The 21,732-nt window shown below is 40.9% G+C and overlaps 1 protein-coding gene across 4 annotated transcripts in view; it reads right to left on the minus strand.

Annotated features, from left to right (window-relative positions):
- DLGAP1 (DLG associated protein 1) overlaps positions 1–21,732 on the minus strand; it is a 620,850-nt gene that overhangs the window by 166,145 nt on the left and 432,973 nt on the right. For all 4 annotated transcript variants that reach the window (XM_074944555.1, XM_074944554.1, XM_074944556.1 and 1 more), the window contains one exon: positions 17,154–17,368. In XM_074944555.1, coding sequence (XP_074800656.1) covers positions 17,154–17,368 — 215 coding nt within the window. The remainder of the gene's footprint in view (positions 1–17,153; positions 17,369–21,732) is intronic.

The raw sequence follows: 21,732 nt of genomic DNA on the forward strand, positions 1-21,732 counted from the left end.
GAAAGTATGTATTATTCAAATTTATTTGACAATTTTTCTTTTCATTCTCGGAATTAATCAAAAACATTCTATTGCAAGCATTTGATGTTAATTATTTAAAATGTGAACTGCCCTGCTTTGTTATGATTGGTCACATAAGTTGCATGGTATTGTTTCTGTTCCCAAATTGCACTACTGTGCAAGTACTTATACTGTAAATACTTATACACACATTTAAAATTCAGTTTCCACAAATATTAGCACTTGTGTGCAAATGTGCTCTCCGAATTTGTGTCAGTAAGTCATGATGGTTGGAGTGTTCACAGAAAGCAAATGGAAATGGAAATGGAGAAATGAATTCATTGAAAATTCGACTTGATATCGATGGGAATTATTTTACAGTATTCATCTAACACTAATACTGACGTAGATAGTGATATTAGTTACGAAATCAAGAAGTCACTTTAACCAACTGACAAGGAATCCCCTATTGGTTCAAATCCCGACAACGTGTAAAATGACCAAAAGAAATTGGATGGATATTTGGTGACATCACTCCAGTCCTTAAGGATTCACATTGCCAGTTCACAAAACACCCCCCGCTAGTAGCCTCAGCTGCCTTTTGGCAGATTCAGCAAGAGGCTGAGATACAGAAAGTGAATGGACATGGAGACTGAACTAACCCCGCCTCTGCTCCTCTGCCTACACTCCGAGCTAGGGGGGCGACACGTGCTCAGCAGTGTAGCCTGGGCAGCAGCAGCTCAGCTCAGCCGGGCTGAGAACAAACCCATCCGAATCCCCTGGGTACGTGCTCTGCACAGCTAAGCTGTGCCAGTGCCGCCTGTGCTCCTGTGGCTATGCTACTATTTATACTGGCACTAGCTCTCAGCAGGCTTGTGCCAGGATGTGCCCACAAGCTGGGAATCTCACGCATCGCTCACAGTGTAGACACAGCCTGAGGGTACATCTACCTTGCAGCTGGAAGGTGTTGAGGACACAAACACACCCTAGCTCTCACTGAGCTAGCATGCTAACAAATAGAAGTGTAGCCAAGGTAGTGCAAGTGCAAGGTGGGGAAGGGCTAGCTGTTCCAAGTATGTATGACAAATGACCAGGGAGGAGTATAAAAATATTGCTCGGGCATGCAGGAGTGAAATCAGGAAGGCCAAATCACACCTGGAGTTGCAGCTAGCAAGAGAGGTTAAGAGTAACAAGAAGGGTTTCTTCAGGTATGTTGGCAACAAGAAGGAAGTCAAGGAAAGTGTGGGCCCCTTACTGAATGAGGGAGGCAACCTAGTGACAGAGGATGTGGAAAAAGCTAATGTACTCAATGCTTTTTTTGCCTCTGTCTTCACGAACAAGGTCAGCTCCTAGACACTGTACTGGGCAGCACAGCATGGGGAGGAGGTGACCAGTCCTCTGTGGAGAAAGAAGTGGTTCAGGACTATTTAGAAAAGCTGGACAAGCACAAGTCCATGGGACCGGATGCGCTGCATCCGAGAGTGCTAAAGGAGTTGGTGGATGTGATTGCAGAACCATTGGCCATTATCTTTGAAAACTCATGGTGATCAGGGGAAGTCCCGGCTGACTAGAAAAAGGCTAATGTAGTGCCCATCTTTAAAAAAGAGAAGAAGAAAGATCCTGGGAACTACAGGCCAGTCAGCCTCACCTCAGTCCCTGGAAAAATCATGGAGCAGCTCCTCAAGGAATCAATTCTGAAGCACTTAGAGGAGAGGAAAGGGATCAGGAACAGTCAGCATGGATTCACCAAGGGCAAGTCATGCCTGACTAATCTAACTGCCTTCTATGACGAGATAACTGGCTCTGTGGATGAGGGGAAAGCAGTGGACATGTTGTTCCTTGACTTTAGCAAAGCTTTTGACACGGTCTCCCACAGTATTCTTGCCAGCAAGTTTCATAGATTCATAGATAGATTCATAGATATTTAGGTCAGAAAGGACCATTATGATCATCTAGTCTGAACTCCTGCACAATGCAGGCCACAGAATTTCACCCATCACTCCTGCGAAAAACCTCTCACCTATGTCTGAGCTATTGAAGTCCTCAAATCGTGGTTTAAAGACTTCAAAGAGCAAAGAATCCTCCAGCAAGTGACCCATGCCCCATGCTACAGAGGAAGGCGAAAAACCTCCAGGGCCTCTTCCAATCTGCCCTGGAGGAAAATTCCTTCCCGACCCCAAATATGGAGATCAGCTAAACCCTGAGCATATGGGCAAGATTCACCAGCCAGATACTACAGAAAATTCTACAGAAGTTAAAGAAGTATGGGCTAGATGAATGGACTATAAAGTGGATAGAAAGTTGCCTAGATTGTCGGGCTCAACGGGTAGTGATCAATGGCTCCATGTCTAGTTGGCAGCCGGTATCAAGTGGAGTGCCCCAAGGGTCGGTCCTCGGGCTGGTTTTGTTCAATATCTTCATAAATGATCTGGAGGATGGTGTGGATTGCACCCTCAGCAAGTTTGCAGATGACACTAAACTGGGAGGAGAGGTAGATACACTGGAGGGTAGGGATAGGATACAGGGGGACCTAGACAAATTAGAGGATTGGGCCAAAAGAAATCTGATGAGGTTCAACAAGGACAAGTGCAGAGTCCTGCACTTAGGACGGAAGAATCCCATGCACTGCTACAGACTAGGGACCGATTGGCTAGGCACCAGTTCTAGCAGAAAAGGGCGTAGGGGTTACAGTCGATGAGAAGCTGGATATGCGTCAAAAGTGTGCCCTTGTTGCCAAGAAGGCCAATGGCATTTTGGGATGTATAAGTAGGGGCATTGCCAGCAGATCGAGGGACGTGATTGTTCCCCTCTATTCGACATAGGTGAGGCCTCATCTGGAGTACTGTGTCCAGTTTTGGGCCCCACACTACAAGAAGGATGTGGAAAAATTGGAAAGCGTCCAGCGGAGGGCAACAAAAATGATTAGGGGACTGGAACACATGACTTATGAGGAGAGTCTGAGGGAACTGGGATTGTTGAGTCTGCAGAAGAGAAGACTGAGGGGGGATTTGATAGCTGCTTTCAACTACCTGAAAGGGGGTTCCAAAGAGGATGGATCTAGATTGTTCTCAGTGGTACCAGATGACAGAACGAGGAGTAATGGTCTCAAGTTGCAGTGGGAGAGGTTTAGATTGGATATTAGGAAAACCTTTTTCACTAGGAGGGTGGTGAAACACTGGAATGCGTTACCTAGGGAGGTGGTGGAATCTCCTTCCTTAGAAGTTTTTAAGGTCAGGCTTGACAAAGCCCTGGCTGGGATGATTTAGTTGGGGATTGGTCCTGCTTTGAGCAGGGGGTTGGACTAGATGACCTCCTGAGGTCCCTTCCAACCCTGATAATCTATGATTCTATGTAGGACCTCACCCCTCCTGCTATCGTGCAACCATAGCTACACTTCTATTTTGAATGCACGCTAGCACAGTTATGTCTCCAAGCAAGAATTTTCAACTTCCAGGTCTAGTGCAGACATATCCATAACGTGGTTCTCCCAGGTCGGGACTGAGCCACTGTGGTAGAGCATTGTAGGGGAAGCTTGCCTACGCTGAACCTCTTCTAAGGATAAACAAAGGACTTCAGTTTCCAAGGATGTCAGTCTATATCTTTCACAAATATTAAAAAATTCATTCACAACACTTAAAAAAAAAAAAGCAAATTCCTTAACATGAAACTCATAACACCCTTGTGCCACTTAACTGCAGTTACTCTCCTGAGTGAAACATGAATGAATAAAATCTGGGGTGAGGCATCAATCATAATATTGCCAAACTTGTAAGCAAAAAATAAAATAAACCCCAACCATAAGTCTTAAGTTAATGAGGGAGAAACATAACTCTGAGTGTATTTGCATAGAAGCAACAATAATGGCTGAACAAAGGAGAGATTAGGGCTACATCTTCACTCTCAAAAAAGGATTTTTTTTTACTATGGGACAACTAACACGTGATAGCTATCCCACTGTAAAAACCTGAGGGGTAAACGAGGCCAAGGGTAGGGAAGGATATAGTGCTGACCTCACCTCGCTACCTTACAGTAAACACTACAAGTGCCTTGTCTCCAGTAGGACTTTCCAGCTATCTCATTGTTCGAAAAAACCCAACCCATCAGTGCCAGTGAAGACAGAGCCTGCAAGAGAGGAGCAGTGTTCCTGACATTCCTGTTAGTAAAAGGAAGGATTAAATGACCAAACATGCTTTACAGCTAGAATAATTGCGTTCTGCTGCCAGTGGAAAGTTACAACAGTTGGTCTCCTATTGCCAAGGCTGTCTCATTCTAAGTTCCCACAATAAATCAATATTCTCTAACCCTTAAATATATCGTATCCCATATACAAAGCTGATGAGAGCTGCCATCAAGAAACCACTGCTCCACAACTGCTTTCAGCACCTAGTACTTTTTTCACCCAATGTGTCTTGTCTTCCATTTTCTTTTCACTTATAAATTTGCCAGAAGCTGGGACTGGATGACAGGGAATGGATCCCTCAATAACTGCACTGTTCTGTTCATTCCCTCTGAAGCATCTGGCACCAGTCACTGTCGGAAGACAGGATACTGGGTTAGATGGACCATTGATCTGACCCAGTATGGCTGTTCTTATGTTCTTAGCTATTAACCCTAACTGAGCTCTCTCTAGGCTCCTGGGTCTGAATAGAGAAAACGCTTGAAAACAGGCTGAGCTCTACCTTACAGAGAGAAGAGGGGGTTGCGATGAGTAACAAAGTAATAAGGACAGTAAATGAATTACTGTGACTGGGGCTGGGAAGGTTATTGCAAACCAACTTTGTTTCTTAAATTGGGATCTGGCCTTCTTGGGGAGACCACATTCTCTTTCTTGTGAGGCCCAAACAAACCCAAGGAAAACGAGAACAAAATATTTCTCTCTCTCTCTCATTTACTAAAGACTTGTCGAAACTGAAGCCTAGTATTAAATCTTACTAATACTAACTACTCAATGAAATATTCCACTTGTACCGAGCCCTAACTGAAAATCACCCAACAAGAAAGCAAAATGAACAGGCTGCCCTGTTGGTGTTGAGAAACACATCCAGAGTGAAGATGAAGACCTTTGCTCCCTGCATTCTGCCTCTCCTCACCCCTGGCTGAAATCCTGGCTACTGAAGGCAATTAGATATTTGTCATTAACTTCAATGGGGCCAGTATTTCACTCTCCATTTTTGAAACCGCTTGTTTGCATTAGGCCTGAGACGTTTTAGGAGATATTTGCAAAAGTGCCTGAGGGAGAGAGGAAAACAAATCCCATTAAACTCTCCCCCTCTGTACTACAGCCGACAAGGTGGGAGAACCTCACTCTACCACGCAGGGCACTTGCAGGAAGGTTTTTTCCAAGCTGTACAAATTTCTCCCTCCATTCTACAGTAGGTCTGACAAATTCTGCAAAATGTATTGTTCTTTATTTTTCTTCCCTGTCCCTTCCTTATTTAGTTAATCTTCTCCTGAATTTTTTTATTTTCTGTTTACCCTCTTCCATTTCTCTTCTCCTTATTTCCATTTGGTTCTACTGTGGCTTCCCACATCTTTCTTTTCCTTCCTTTTCTTCCTCTCCATCCCACTGCTACTGTTTAAATGCCAGGCCTTCCTTCCTCCCACATCAGTTTAGGAAAAACAGAGAACAATGCAAAAATCATGAATTTCATTATCTTATTTGTACCCCTTTCTCCTGAAATATTGAGCATAATGCCAAAACAGAATCCCAGATATGAAAGCTCACACAACAATGCCTCTTACTACATTTTCAATGCAATCATCTTTTTGGCACTCTTTTTCCCTCCTTTCATTGGGCAGCATCCCAAATGTCAAAATATGTTTCATGTGCTAATATAGAAATAATTCTGTTGCTGTTGCATTACAATGGTGGTCCTTATCATGCAAATGCAGCACACTTCCTCCCAGGTGTGGGCTGAGCGTGTGTGCACCTGCCATCCCAACTCTTCCCTCCACAAATTAACTCTGGAGCAAACTCTCTGAGACCTGTGTAGATTATGTGGGATGTTCTGATGTTACAGCTCCACGTACCAGTGATCATGGTATCTCTCTGCCCTTTTATCTCCAGTGGCTTTTTTCAGCCTAATAATAAATAGTATGTTTATTTGGTTATATTTTATAATAAAGGGGGTGGATTATCCCAAAGGGTTTGCTTTCTACCTGTAAAGTTTAATGTACCCCAAATGGGAACCCAACCTGGGTCCTGATGCAAATGTCAACATGTTGCAATACAAAGCTTGCCCTCTGGGAGTCCAGGTGGTAGAAGAGTAATAACCATGGGAAGAAGCAGCCAGGGACGAGCTTCTAAAGGAAACAGGGTTTCCTCAAGTGTCTGGCCCTTTTCCGCAACCCAGGCCACTAGCAGCCTGCACGCTATATTGTACATGCGACCCCGCAAGGTTTGATCTGACTCTTGCAGTTTGGTTCTCCAGGTCAGATCCAGGACCAACCTTTGAATAGGTGCTGGGAGACTTAATTCCATGATTTGTAATCAGCTGCCCATTTTAAAAAAAACATATAAATATTACATTTTGGGGAGGTGCATGGGAGAGCCCCCATTATTTTCTTTGGGTTCATATTATTATTGCAATTTTATAATGAATATTCTGTCAATGAATATTCACTGTAGCTCACTGTACACTGAAACAGTGGGTTTGGGACATCGGGGGAAAAAGACCAGGCTAATCTCTGCTACAAGTCTACTGTTGCCACTGCCATTATTGGGGGTGTGATCTCTCACTCTTTCTGTATCAATTTATCGTTATTCTTTGAGGCGGTTGTATAGGTTCTTAGAAGACAGAACACAGAGATTCTCAGTCTCATCTCATTTTGTTTTGAGATTATATCCTAACACACACACACACATTATATAAGCGCACGCGCATGCGCACACACGCGCACACACACACAATATAAGCATATAATAAGTATTTCTCAGTATATAAATTTTAATGTATTGCTTCCAGCCTATGATTAGTAGAAGGGAGTGTTGGCTCATCTTATTTATAAAGTACTATTTATATTGGTAAGTGGGAGGCCACAGGAAGAGACACATTGATGAAATAAGTTACATAACAGAATTCTGTAAATTATAAATCCTTCCTAATGCTTTCCCCAGACATATGCTACTTCTCCTGTGTGTTACTTTCTCATCATTACTGATGCAACTAATTGTGTAGGGTACAGATCAGTAATGCTGTATATACAACTGGGATGCATAAAACTAACTTATCCATAAAATGGTATATTGAAAAAAGTATGGATTTGTGAGTGTGAATTTCCTCTTACTCATCTCTTTGTAAGTTCTCCTTTATAAGACTGGTGAAGTAAATGCATTGGTGATCGAGTTGGACTTTCTTCCACAACATGTACATGATCAAACATGAGATCAAAGCAACAATGCTTTGATCAGATATAATCCAAAATGTAGAGCAAATGGCTGGAAATGTATCCACATTGATTGTGATATTTTAAAAACATATTCTAAAATCCCAAAAACTTCACTAACCCTATGCCCCCCCAAACCAGTAAGGATGTTGAATCTGGCAAGCACAGTCAGAACCCCTGTTTTAAATAGGGAGTTTGTATGCTGGAGCTGTCACAGTTCAGGGCCACTGCACCTGTATATCCCCTCAGTGGTCCAGCACAGGCAGCCACTCAGCTTCCAGCTCCTGAGCTGTTGCCTGTCTTGGGTGGAGATGTGTCTCTGTCCCTTCTGACCAGGCTATTCCCAGGCTGGACAGCTGCCTTTCCTTTACTGTTGCATATAGTGTTGCTGTAGAACAGGGGTCAGCAACCTTTCAGAAGTGGTGTGCCGAGTCTTCATTTATTCACTCTAATTTAAGGTTTCGTGTGCCAGTAATACATTTTAACGTTTTTAGAAGGTCTGTTTCTATAAGTCTATAATATATAACTAAACTATTGTTGTATGTAAAGTAAATAAGGTTTTTAAAATGTTTAAGAAGCTTCATTTAAAATTAAATTAAAATGCAGAGCCCCCGGACCAGTGGCCAGGACCCAGGCAGTGTGAGTGCCACTGAAAATCAGCTCGCGTGCCGCCTTTGGCACGTGTGCCATAGGTTGCCTACCCCTGCTGTAGAAGAAGAGTTCTGTGTAAGCTCGTCTCTCTTTCCTTCACTGAGTCATTCCTAGCACAGAGATGTTGCCCTAGGACACCTGCTCGCTTTCTCTTCAGAGATGGATAACTGTGTAATTGCCATAGCTGTAAATTACCAGACAGCTCTTTCTAAGCAAGCCTTCTTTATTTTTAAGGTACAAAGCGTTACAGAGAAAACATATTAAAAACTATAAAAATCTACACACATGCTAATGTACTGTCAGGTGATTAAAATTTTTTAATCGCAATTAATTGTGCTGTTCAACAATAATAGAATACCATTTATTTAAATATTTTTGGATGTTTTCTACATTTTCAAATATATTGATTTCAATTACAACACAGAATACAAAGTGTACAGTGATCACTTTATATTTATTTTTGATTACAAATATTTGCACTGTAAAAAACAAAAGAAATAGTATTTTTCAATTCACCTAATACAAGTACTGTATTGCAATCTCTTTATCATTTGCAGTAGATAATGCTGCCCGCTTTTTGTTTACAATGTCACCTGAAAGTGAGAACAGGCATTTACATGACAATGTTGTAGCCTGCATCGCAAGATATTTACATGCCAGATGCGCTAAAGATTCATATATCCCTTGATGCTTCAACCACCATTCCACAGGATGTGTGTCCATGCCGATGATGGGTTCTGCTCGATAACAATCCAAAGCAGTGCGGACTGACGCATGTTCATTTTCATAATCTGAGTCAGATGCCACCAGCAGAAGGTTAATTTTCTTTTTTGGTGGTTAGGATTCTGTAGTTTCCACATCAGAGTGTTGCTCTTTTAAGACCTCAAAAAGCATGCTCCACACCTCATCCCTCTCAGATTTTGGAAGGCACTTCAGATTCTTAAATTCTGGGTTGAGTGCTGTAGCTATCTTTAGAAATTTCACATTGGTATCTTTGCATTTTGTCAAATTTGCAGTGAAAGTGCTCTTAAAACGAACAACATGTGCTGGGTAATCATCCGAGACTGCTATAACATGAAATATATGGCAGAATGCAAGTAAAACAGAGCAGGAGACATACAATTCTCCCCCAAGGAGTTCAGTCACAAATTTAATTAACACATTATTTTTTTAACGAGCTTCATCAGCATGGAAGCATGTCCTCTGGAACAATGGCTGAAGCATGAAGAGGCACATGAATCCTTAGTGCATCGGGCACGTAAATACCTTGCGACGCCAGCTACAACAGTGCCATGTGAATGCCTGTTCTCACTTTCAGGTAACATTGTAATTAAGAAGTGGGCAGCATTATCTCCCGTAAATGTAAACAAACTTGTTTCTCTTAGCAATTGGCTGAACAAGAAGTAGGACTAAGTGGACTTGTATGCTGTCAAGTTTTACATTGTTTTGTGTTTGAGTGCAGTTATGTAACAAAAAAACTACATTTGGAAGTTGCACTTTCATGATAAAGACATTGCACTACAGTACCTGTATGAGGTGAATTGAAAAATACTGTTTCTTTTGTTTATAATTTTTATAGTGCAAATATTTGTAATAAAATAATATAAAGTGAGCACAGTACACTTTATATTCTGTGTTGTAATTGAAATCAATATATTTGAAAATATAGAAAATCAAAAATATTTAATACATTTCAATTTGTATTCTATTGTTGAGCAGTGCGATTAATTGTGATTAATTTTTTTTGAGTTAATCGCGTGAGTTAACTGTGATTAATGGACAGCCTTAGCTAATACATTTACCAGAATTCATCCCAACTCTCACATGAGCTCTGGCAAGTGCAGTCTTTTAATTCCCACTCTGGGAGCATCCTTGTGGTTACACAAGTTCATCACAGCTTCAGCTCACAACAAGAACACAGTCTTATGAGACTCTAATAAGCCAAGTCCCTCCATTCTTCCCCACAGGACTGGGGCCATGAACCAGGGGTCCTGTCTGTTTGCTGGAACAGGAAGAAGGCCCTGAGGCACATTAAACCCCAGACTTTTATCCAAAAATCTTCTTTGTCTGTTGGTCCCAGGAGAATCCAGTTTGAACTAGTATATGCATATCTTCCTAAGGAGGTGTCTAATGGAGGAAGTACATACGCATCCCCCCACACCCCCGTCCCTGCTAGAGAGGGTACGTACAGTGTCACAACAACATATAAACAGTTGCATTTGTAATTGCACTCCAAAGGCATTAACCCTAAGTCAATAAGGTTTAAAGTAACTCAATAAAGCTTATCTTAATATCATAAGGTATGTTCAGTATATTACAGGATATTGCCAGTCTGTCAGAAGGGCAGAAGGGGAATAGTGTGCATAGGAGGGAGGCAGAGAGAAAACTTCCTTTGATTCCAGGTATCAGGAGAACATATGCACTTTTCGCTGAATATTTTACCTACACATTAGATCAGATAGACATGGATGGGGATAAAGATTGCCTTATACCTTATACTTTTATACTACTTTTCTTACCATAACTAAAATAATTTAAAGATGACTGCACATAATAAAGGGAAAGGTGCTGGTTCAGGATAGATGCACCAGGAACATCAGTCACCTGTTTTGTGCACATTCTTTAAAAGTCAGATTAATAAATCCTGTTTCTATCTGTTCAACAACAAAAGATAGTCAAACTATTTACCACTTTTCAGTACTAGGCAGAAAAATGTCACCTTTTCTGTAGGGCCAGATTTTACGAGTTTGTTAATTATTAAAATCCAGGGGGATATTGCCAGCAATGAAAAGAAAAAGCTTCTCCCTTCCTGGTAGGATAATGGGAGTGCAGCAGAGGAGGTGTGGATTTCGAGATCACAGCAAGCTGTGCTTTATTCAGAATTTTACCCATAGCATTTGAAACATGTTCTGTAACCACATGGGAACCATGGCATGAGAGGAAGATTGTAGGAGGGAGATTGTATGGTATAACAATAAAAATCAGCAGAAAACAGAAAATAAATTTCATATGACATAAAGGAGATATGACACAGTTATGCTTTTAAAAGGTTGTTACTTATAGAAAAAGAAACACAGATAATGAAAAACATTTCTTTCCTTGGAAGAGAAGGAGAATGAGCAATGGTAGGTAGGTGGGAGGGAGTGTGTGGGCTGTGTGAGGCAAAGTACATTTGGAGAGAAAAAAATCCCACATAATGAAAAAACAATGAAAGCAAAAGAGGAGATGGTTTTAAGTTACCAGGCCCATTTTTCTCCCAAAGATAAAGTTAAGACCAACTAGATGTCACACAGGAGTTCATACACAGGATGGTGGGGGAAGAGATGAGACAAGCAGAAAGGACTGCTAAAAGTCCCTGAAACATTACCACGGCTGTCTCTTTATAACAACTCCTTTCGCATCCACCACTTTCTCTTCTTCACAGTTAGAAAAGACAAGATTGGGGAGGAGAGAGGAACTCAGCTGCAGCGTATTGGAATTGGAATTTAGGGTCTGATCCAAAGCCCACTGAAGTCAATAAGAGAGTCTCCATTGACTTGAATGGATTTTCGATCATTCCCATAAAGTCTTTTATTTGTGTACAGATATAGCCTGAGTCAACAGTGACCAAAGGAAGCAATTTGTTACGTATCTCACCATTGCTAGGTAGCCTATGTGAAATGATTTAGGGGCTTTAGTGCAGATCCCAGCAGACATGATCACAAAATCGAAACTATAGATTCATATATTCCAAGGCCAGAAGGGATCATAGTGATCACCTAGTCTTTATCTCCTGTAAAGCACATGCCACAGAACTTCCTCCAAAATAATTCCCAGAGCAGATCCTTTAGAAAACATCCAATCTTGATTTAAAAATAGTCAGTGATGGAGAATCCACCATGACTCTTAGTAAGTTGTTCTAATGGTTAATTACTCTCAGCATTAAAAAATATGCCTTATTTCCATCAAAACTGTAGGGTTGGAAGACTCAAACTCATAGACTTTAAAGGTCAGAAGGGACCATCGTGATCACCTAGTCTGACCTCCTGCACACTGCAGGCCACAGAACCTCACCGACCCACTGATCAGGGAAGCCGAGGAATGAACACACACAGAAAATAAACTATCCTCAACCTCCCTGAGATGGTCTCCTTTAGGTCAAGGTTGAGTCATATTAATAGAGCAGTGAGAAGAAACTTGCACTGCCACTGACTGGGCTGGTTGGGGCTTGTTTTCTGGAGCATACTTGAGTTCCCAGAGATTACTTGGATACTTTTCACAAAAATTCACATTAAAAAAAATATTGTAGAAGTACGTTTCACGCATTAAGACCCCGGGAACGGTGTGGGCATGATCTCACACAAAATGTCAATCTGGACTGTCAGAAAATGATTCTATTTAACATTATTTCATATTGAAAAGTAGATAATAAGGAAAAAGAATTCTTCCATTTTTTCCATGTTAGTGACTTAGGTACTGCTTCATCAAAGCCCGTAAGTTTATGACATCAATGGGACTTAAAGGTGCTTAAAATTAAGCATGTGCTTAAATGCTTTCCTGAATAGAAAAGGACTTAAGAAGAACTTACTTAAAGTTAAGCATAGGTTTAAGTACTTTTCTAAACTGAGGCCATAATGAAAACAAAGCTCCTGCCCTCCCCTTTTTTAAAATCTCTGGCTACCACATACATTTCTGCTGCTTCGCACCTTAGATTTCACTAAAACCATTTTTAAGTGGTGTGGAGAACTTGTGTTTTTATTTTTTAATTAATTCCATGCATTTTTACTAATCTTGCCTCTCCTATGTCCAAGAGGGAGCATACTTGATGTGGAATATTTTAACCTCCCACCAAACAGCATTTCTATTGTGAGTTTTAGTGTTCTTGGAACTAACAATGGACTTTGGGTCCGATATATTCAAAGGGCTCCATCAGAAGAAGTCAGCACCAGTCCTGGTAGTGTCTCAGCATAAAATCCACCTGAGTGTGGGGTTTGTGGTGGTGCAAGGTGTTTAGGTCCACTTTCTGACAGGTACTAAGCAGGTACTGCCCCCCATAAGTGGAAAATTTTGGCCTAAGAGAGGATGTGGCAAGAGCTGCGGCGGGATGTGCTGATTCACTGTAGCTTTGAGCAGTCATCACTGAGCCTATGAAACTCCCTGCAGAAATTAAAGCTGCCCTCCCCAATGGACACCAGGTAACGACAGTAACGGAAACAACACCTGGCTTCCCCTGGGTCAGAGTGGATCAGGCTGGTATGGAAAGGCACAGTTAGCATCTGCTTGTGCCAGAGGGTCTGAATTTGTCCTCCTGTCTATTCATTACTATGGTCAAGAATATGACATTGTTAATAATAACCAATGACCACCATCTCAGATGAGGTGTCCGAGACAAGTGCAGGACAGGAGGACAAGGAATGAGGGGAAATTAATGAGGGAAATTCAGAAGGATACTTTTGTCACTAATCACAGACAACAGAGGAGACATAAGTTAAAAAAATTAAAAGCTGTAGCCCTAGGCATCTTTTACTAATTTTAGGTTATTTTTTTGGTTCAGTAGGTTATGATTCACTATTACAGCTGTGAGGTTCTGCAGAGAACAGGGAGAAACAATTGTTAGCTTAAATCTCAGGCAAGTAAGACTCTAAGTACACCATTCTCTTTTATGGAACAGCATTTCTTTTACAGATTTATGTCAATTCACCAATCTAGAATCACTTTACTATACATGTACCAGTGCTGCCATCTCTACAATTTTCCTGTGACTCTCATGACATTTGGAGTTTTTCTTAGAGCCCTAGATCCTGACTGATCTCAGCTTTCATTTTTAAAAAGAGGTTTCTCGCTCTCTTGGCTGCAGAGAAAAGTGTTTGAAAATGTGAACCCTAAAAGCTGCAACAAAGGCAACTAAAATGAACCTATATTTTATTATTTTTAACATCTCCAAAGTCAAATTGTAAAAATCCCAACATGTATTAAAGCCCATCAGATGAGTTTTTCTTGCACACTTGGGGTTGGTGGTATTGAAGTCCAATGAAGCCCTGAGTAAGAGATACGGCATAAACTGCATGTAGAGATTACGGAGATTTTGGCTGTAAATATTCATACCTAAGGCTAAGATTTTGTCATGATTTTCTTAGTAAAAGTCATGGACAGGTCATGGGCAATAAACAAAAATTCAGGGAAGCCGTGACCTGTCTGTGACTTTTGCTGCTGCAGCTCCATGGTTTCCCCCACCACCATGGTGGCTGGGAGCTGTGGGGTTCCCTCTCCGCTGTGGCAGCTGGGAGCTGCAGGGTGATCAAATTTCCCAAAGAGAAATTGGGACACCCCAGCTGCTCACCTGAGGCATCCCCCTGCCACCACAAGAGGCTGTTGCCCGTCACTTGTCGCTGCTGTGGCCTGTCGCCGGAACCCTGCCAGGGCCCCACTGGCTGTCAGCTCGAGAGTCCTGGAAGCCATGGATTTCCTGACTTCTATGACCTCTATGACATAAACGTAGTCTTATTCATAACTAACTCCAGGAGTGGCCCTGGGTATAATCAGGGTGGATTTGTGACTCTGAGTGTCAAAATTCCTCACAGGGCACCCTTCTTATCCCAAAAGGAGGGTAATTTACTGCAGCCGTGACGAGGGTGCAGGTTACTTTCCCCAGTCTGTCCAGCTGTGTGGGCTGGCATATTGGGGCAGAGCCTGCCTGCTCCCTGCCCCTTTTTTCCCTGGTCCCAGTCACTTTATGCATGGGAGTAGCAACCACTCTCTGAACAGGGCTTGGACTCAAGATCCTTACGTCTTCACCCCTACTCCTCTGCATTGGTATATGACAGCTACGTACAATCTAGTGCTCAGTTAATTCAGTTAACAATGTAATTACCTGGACAATATCACAATGGCACTGTAATACTCTGACAGGATACAGACAGACAGAAGTTGATCAATCTTGGTGTTGCTAGCGAGCCAAAAACACCAGTGAAATCTATGCTTAGTTGATTCATGGCCTCTCGGATGAACCCACAGAACAAAAGTGACAGTTAACAAACTAGGTTCTATTTGTAGCTTTGCCATCCATTTACTGGGGAATGGCCGGGGAGTGGGGGGGGAAGGCGGGGAGAGGAGTAATAGATTTCTGTATTTTCTAATATGTAGTTTGTTCACTCTTTGCTCCCAACTGTTCTTCCATGTCTATCATTTTGGTAGCATGACTGACTTCAGTGGGACTATTCGTATGCTTATTAAGCATAGTGCTTAAATGCTTTACTGGATCAGGGCCAGAGTGCTCAGCATTTTGTAATATTGAGACCAATAAAATTAAGAAGCAAGAGAGTAACTGGAATCCATTTAGATTAGGCCATGCAGCCCCAGGCCAGAACATGGCTTTGCTGTCACAAGGGGAAAAAAAAGTTCAGTAACAAATTCTGCAAACTAAGGCTTCTGAAACCTGAACACAAGGCCACAGACTATGAACACTATCTAGAGTTCCAGGAAAGAAGAAGCCAAAGGACAGGGAATGACAGACGCTGATCCTGGATGCTGCTGAATTGCCCTGCCTACACTCGGAAAACATTTAATGATTTCCTAGTATTGCTAACAACAGTTCTGCTCCACTGCTATAGCCATAAATTCTGAATTAGAATCTGGAAATAATAATTCATTAGAAACTCTTTTCACCTAATGTAAATCTAGGGAAAAGTTACACTAGAGTTTTCTGGCTACTGCCACCAGTTCACAGTGACTCCCTTCAACTGGACACATTTAACTTAATCTAACCTAATTTAACATAATCTGGTCGATCATATTCTGCTAAGCGATTGTCACCTTGGTATCTCAATGCCTCCCAAAATTATGACGTGTACACATGTTTTCAGTCTCCTTATTAAATGCTTTGGCTCACTCTCCTGTCTGAGTTGTTGCTTGGGTACTGTTCCTTTCCCCCTCTTTCATAGTGTACTGCATAGTAATCAGTAACATGTTCCCTCAATTTCCACAATAACAACATTTTTCAAATAGTGAATTTGCATTATTATGAATTTTTACTTTGGGTCCCAGCTGTTAAAATATTTTACAAAATGTTATGACATTCTCACAAAGAATCTTCAGAATGAATGTTTGAAACATTAGCCAGCTCTAGTTAGATAAACCTATTTGATTTTTAGTTAGTTTGGGTCAAATCCTGCTTTGATGTAAATCAGTTGAAGTTTTGCCACTGATTTCAGTGGCAGAAGCAGTGGGCTCTTGTTCTTTCATTGTTGTTTTGTGTTCTGACCCAGCACAAATGTAGATTAAATATATGTTATACTATTTGAGTTTTTTAAATTATACACTGAATGTTTTCTTTGGTCTTAAAAACACAATCTATTTTGAGTGCTGCTTTTAACTCAAAAAACACATTCCAAGCAACTTAACATATCTCCAAAGTTGTTTCATCTAGCAAAGCTCTATCCACAAGCTACTACCTCCTCCAGTATATTGACACTTTGCTTCTCCATTATCTGAAACTCCTTAGGGACTTTAGCCTTTGTGAAAAATGATGATTTTAGATTCTCTGTGTCACTTTGTAATTTTTTTATTGAGGTCTTTTTAAAGCAATTCTCAGTCTTAATTTTTTGGTCATAGTTCTCAATTAAATAATAATGTAATTTTGGATTGGGGGGTTGAAGATATGGACTTCTCTATTTTCTGATGCTCACTCTTCAGGGCTTAATGTCAAAACCCTCTTTGAGGATTTACAAAGACTGATTTAGGGCTAATTTCACATGCCTCGCTCATGTTAAATTTTACTCACCCTTGCATAAATACGTACACAGTTGAGTAAGGCTTGTGGAATATGGCACTTAAGGTTCTAATTCAACAAGGGGTTTAAAGAATGTATGTAATTTTGAGCATGTGAGCAGTCTCACAGAAATGAGTGATTTTAGGTGCTTTGTTGGTTTGAATCCTGAACATTAGTGCCCCAGTTCAGGAAAGCACTTAAACATGTGTTAAAATTCACCCCATTCAGGAAATCATTTATGAGGACTCAATTGGGACTTTAATACATGCTTAAGCGCTTTCCTTATTTGGGGCCCAGAAAGTGGAGAAAGGAGAGAGGAACAGAAATGTGTTTCTCTGAGGATCAGTGGTTCATTCCGACAATGTCTTACTTGAGGGTGGTGAGTTCCGTAAGTGAGGGTTGGGTGGCCTTGAGATAGCTCTCCCTTCGTGCTGCAATCTTTGGCGATGGCTTTGGGCTGGTGTCTGAGTCCCCACTATCATCGTCCCCCATGGCTTTAATGTAACTGCCACTGCGCATCCGCCGGCATGGAATCTCGTCATCTTTGCCTCGCGGAGCATACCCGGTCCATTCATCTTGGGGAACCTAGAGTAATAAACACAATTCACATATTCAGTATATCTTCTTCTGTAGCAACAGTAAGATTAGAAAACAGTAAATTGCAGCTGAGCTTTCATTGAAAGGATATATGACTCTGATTTTGGTTTTCTAAGTAAAGCCCAGTGGCTCCAGTACAGTTAACATATTTGCAGGAAAGAAAAGGGTCAGCCCTTTGCATGGTACAGAGGGGACAAATCTAGATTTGTGAATCAGAATCTCTTCAAACGCGGTGTGTATGCGTTCTGATCTGAACCCAAACCTAGGGTTTTGGTTCAGGATATATTCCACACCAGAAGGCCTTACTTTCCATATCCAGTTTAGATGCATGTTAAATGTAATGAAGCAGCATATATAGCTGTGTGACTCTAAGGCTGTTTTCTATGTACTGCACCTTTTATAGTAAAGAGAACCCAACAGTCTGCCTGCAGGGATGCTCCCTCTGAGTTTCAGAAGTTCAAAATGGCTGTGTGTTCAAAATCACACCTATCCACCCCTCTCTCTCTTATGGTGACTTTATATTTGTTCTTTCTCCTTGTTATTTCCTTGAAATTAAAATAAAAATTGTCCAAACATTATATTTTCCCCTTGTTTATAGAAAACCATAACAATGAGAATGTGTTTTCAGACAATTTTGGAAATTCCATGAGAACAGCTGCCTTGTCCATGCCTTGCCTCCCATTGCTGTTGTCCTGGGGTTACTGGACATCATCTTGGCCCGGGGAAGTGGAGAAAACACGTGCCTGAATAACAGCAGCAGCAGGGACGAGAGCAGATGTGAAGTGGAACAGGGTTACTGCAGGAAGGGTCCTGCAGTCAGTTCTTTAATGAAGCACTCCAGGTTTCCCAGAGTGGTGTAATTTGAGTACACTCTCCAAAATCAAAAAAGCAAGTAGGCAACATTTTAAAGAAATAAAGCACCTGTAATCTTTAGTTTTCCCACCTATTCTTTTCTCCTTCCCTGTACTGAGATCAACATATAAAGGCAATTTATATGGCTCACACAGTGATCATTATATGTTATACTAAACGGACACGGTCAAATTTTAGGGGTCAAAATTTGATCTACAACATTTGAATAGTAGTGCCCCCCTAATAGGGATTACAATCTGTAGTCCCTTTTCATGTGGAAATTGGTGCTATATAAATTGTTAAATGTGATCCCACAACACACAACTTTCAGTGCAGCTTACTGAGTGTGCATTGCTTCTTATATACTGTCTCCTCTTATAGCACTCATGCAGCAGTTCGTTTAACCTGTCATAATGAAAACTCAAACATTTACCTAGTTGTTTGTTAAATTTAAATTAACGTTCAGTTGCTGACTTCCCACAACCAGGAACATGACAAGTCCTGAAGGCAGATAAGCCCTTTCAAATGTAACTACAGCCAATGCAGGTCAAGCTTTATGGCATACAAACTCTGGCAATGTTGCTATAAAACATAACTCAACAAAACACTGCACCAAACGAAGAAAAAAGTATTCCACAGACCCCAAATGATTATAATTAGCCACCCAAGCTAGTTGCAAACTGGTGTAGTTTTTGGTTCCTTTATTTTTTTTCCTGTCTCATCCAGGACCTCATTAAATCCTGAATCCTTTTTTCACAACATTTCCAAAATTCATTCCTTCTTCCCTCCCTACTGCCATGACAATATTTCTTTTTTGGTAACTTTATGCTGACTATTGCAGCTTTTTTCTTTTTTAATTCCTCCTTTCTCATCTCTTCTTCCTCCAGTTCATCATCCTTCTCTGCTACTATTACTGTGTCATCACCTTACTGCAATTTCTGCACTGGATCCTCCTCCTCTTCTGTATTAAGCTTCTGTTTCTCTTCCAAAGTACCCCATGGGTGCAAATCCTGGCCCTACAGAAGTCAATGGGAGCTTTGCTATTGATTTCAATGGAGACAGGATTTCACCCCATAAGTCTACTCTTGCCTATATCTCTCCCATAATTTCTTTTTACCACTCAAGCATCTTTCCTGACTGCTCCTTACTCCTTTGCACGCTTCTTTCTTCATGCCTTCTTTTACACCCATCTATATCCTTGAAATAATTCCCAGTTACTGTCCTGAAAACTCTAGTTCTGTGAAGCTTTACAATTCAAATGACCACACAGCACACTGAGTTTGTTTTGTATTGTGTTGCACTCTATTGTACCTATTAATGCCTCAGGAATTTAAGCTCTTCAGAGAAGAGACATATTTTGGGTTGGGCCTAGTTCACCTATTAAACAATCCCACATATATTTACATTGCCATATGAAACCCCCCCCACACATTTAAATAAATCTCTCTTCCACCCCTCTCCTTCTGAATAACTGGTGGGGGACTTGAGAGGAAGGTATTTTCAGCAGGAAGTACCTGCTAAAGGGAAGGTGGGCCACCTGGAGATCAGGAGTTAAGAAACCAAACAAGAACCGTAAATTAGGCCCAAATCCAGCTTTGGTTTCATATTAACACTCCAGGGACTGATTTAGAGCTGATGCCCTGAACATGATACACCTAACTCCAAATTTGGAGTTCCAGTTCATGCCCACTTCTTGTATGTGTACATTTGTACATGTACATATCTTTTGATATTGGCTTTGACTTTGGATCCAGAGCCTATAGAAATAGGGAGTATTTTAGACTTTTTCACCAATACACTTGTCACACACACACACACACACACACACACACACACACACACAAATCTCCTTCTCTGCTTAGATTCTTGCACTGTTTCCAGGGTAAATAAAATAAAATGCATGCAGTCCATACCCTTAGCATTTCTCAAATACACCTAGGAGCATGCAAAATCACCCCCTCCCGTTACCTCCTGTGTTGGGAATAAAGAGTTGAGTTTCCAAATTGTTCATAAAGAAGTTGACACAAGATTAGTAAAATCAGGGCTTGCTGACATCGTGAATGAAAAGTTGGGACACCTCACAAGAACTTTACAACAAATAAGAAAAGCTCAAGAAAAACAGATTTCTAGTCACCCTTAGGATAAAGATTATTTAAAGTCTTATTATGTCCAGTACATCTGAATGCTCTGAGGGAACATTTACCTCATAAATCTCTTCTGTTTAATTTCCATTCATTATGTTTGATTTTAGTATCTATGTTTACCTTGTTATACTAAATTAATTAAAAACAAATTATACTGAATTAAATTAAAAACCTATGTTAATGCAACATTAAGGCTCAGACTTTTAATTGATTAAAAGTTTGGGAATTCGAAGTTAATACACATCACCCATATTTCAGCCAAGTGGAGCGCCTGTAGTTTTTGCAATACTGTATGTATTGTTGGATGTAATGTTTTAGTATTTAGCCGTAATATAGATGAGACATAGTGTTGTGGGAACCATTACTCTAACAACACAACTTAAGAAATTCAATGTCTTAATGCAGACAGTGCCTTTTGTAACAAAGATTATCCAAGTGGTTTAGATACTACTGAACAAGTTTCCGAAACTGGTTGGAATGGGTTTGCCACATAAGCTTATACTTACATATGCACAAATGCGGATCCTGTCCAGCTTTGAAAATTTAGCTGCGTGTGTGCATGTGAACATAATGCATCAGATCATAATTCAGAAGTCTAGGCTCTCCTAGCTCAGTGACACAGGTTCATTTAGTGAAACGCAACAAACAATCTTGTTAACATCCGCTTTGCTGTTGCAGAACTACTGAGATGTGAAGGTACAGACTGAGAATTCAGCAGGCATCACAGACAACTGGTTGCTGCTGTCTGAACAATTCCAGAATGGGGGGAACTTGCTGGTGTGAAATATGGAGGTAGAAAATTTCTAGTACCATTGCTACACTGAGGCTGGTAGGGAAAGTCCATATTTGACAAAGAAAATGACAATACACATAGGTGCTGAAACTAGGGGTGCTGGGAGTGCTGCAGCACCCCCTGGCTTGAAGTGTTTTCCCTCATATACAGGGTTTGCAGTTTGGTTCAATGGTTCTCATCATCCCACTATACAAATTGTTCCAGCACCCCTGACAATATGGTAAGGGAAAAAACTGAGCTAAACACAGAGTTATGTGATAACTCAGAATGCAGTACCACAAAGAGAAGTCAAATTTCAATTCGTGGCATTTGTGAAGTCAGGTTATGATACATACTGTTCAAGCGTCAGTGAACAAGGAAGTACAAAGACAATTTCACAAAAATAACCATTCATTAAAAAGGGGTGGTACTAGTTACAACTTTTTTTTTCTGTGCTGAATGCTATATCGTTTGCTTAGCTTGCTTGCAGAAATCCATTTAAGCCAATTTTCATTTTTGCTTTGCAGGTATCAATTTTCTAAGAGAATATTATAATATTATATTATGCAGGACCTGATTCGCTA

Source organism: Natator depressus, chromosome 2, assembly GCF_965152275.1.
Source record: "Natator depressus isolate rNatDep1 chromosome 2, rNatDep2.hap1, whole genome shotgun sequence".
Classification (NCBI taxonomy): domain Eukaryota; kingdom Metazoa; phylum Chordata; order Testudines; family Cheloniidae; genus Natator; species Natator depressus.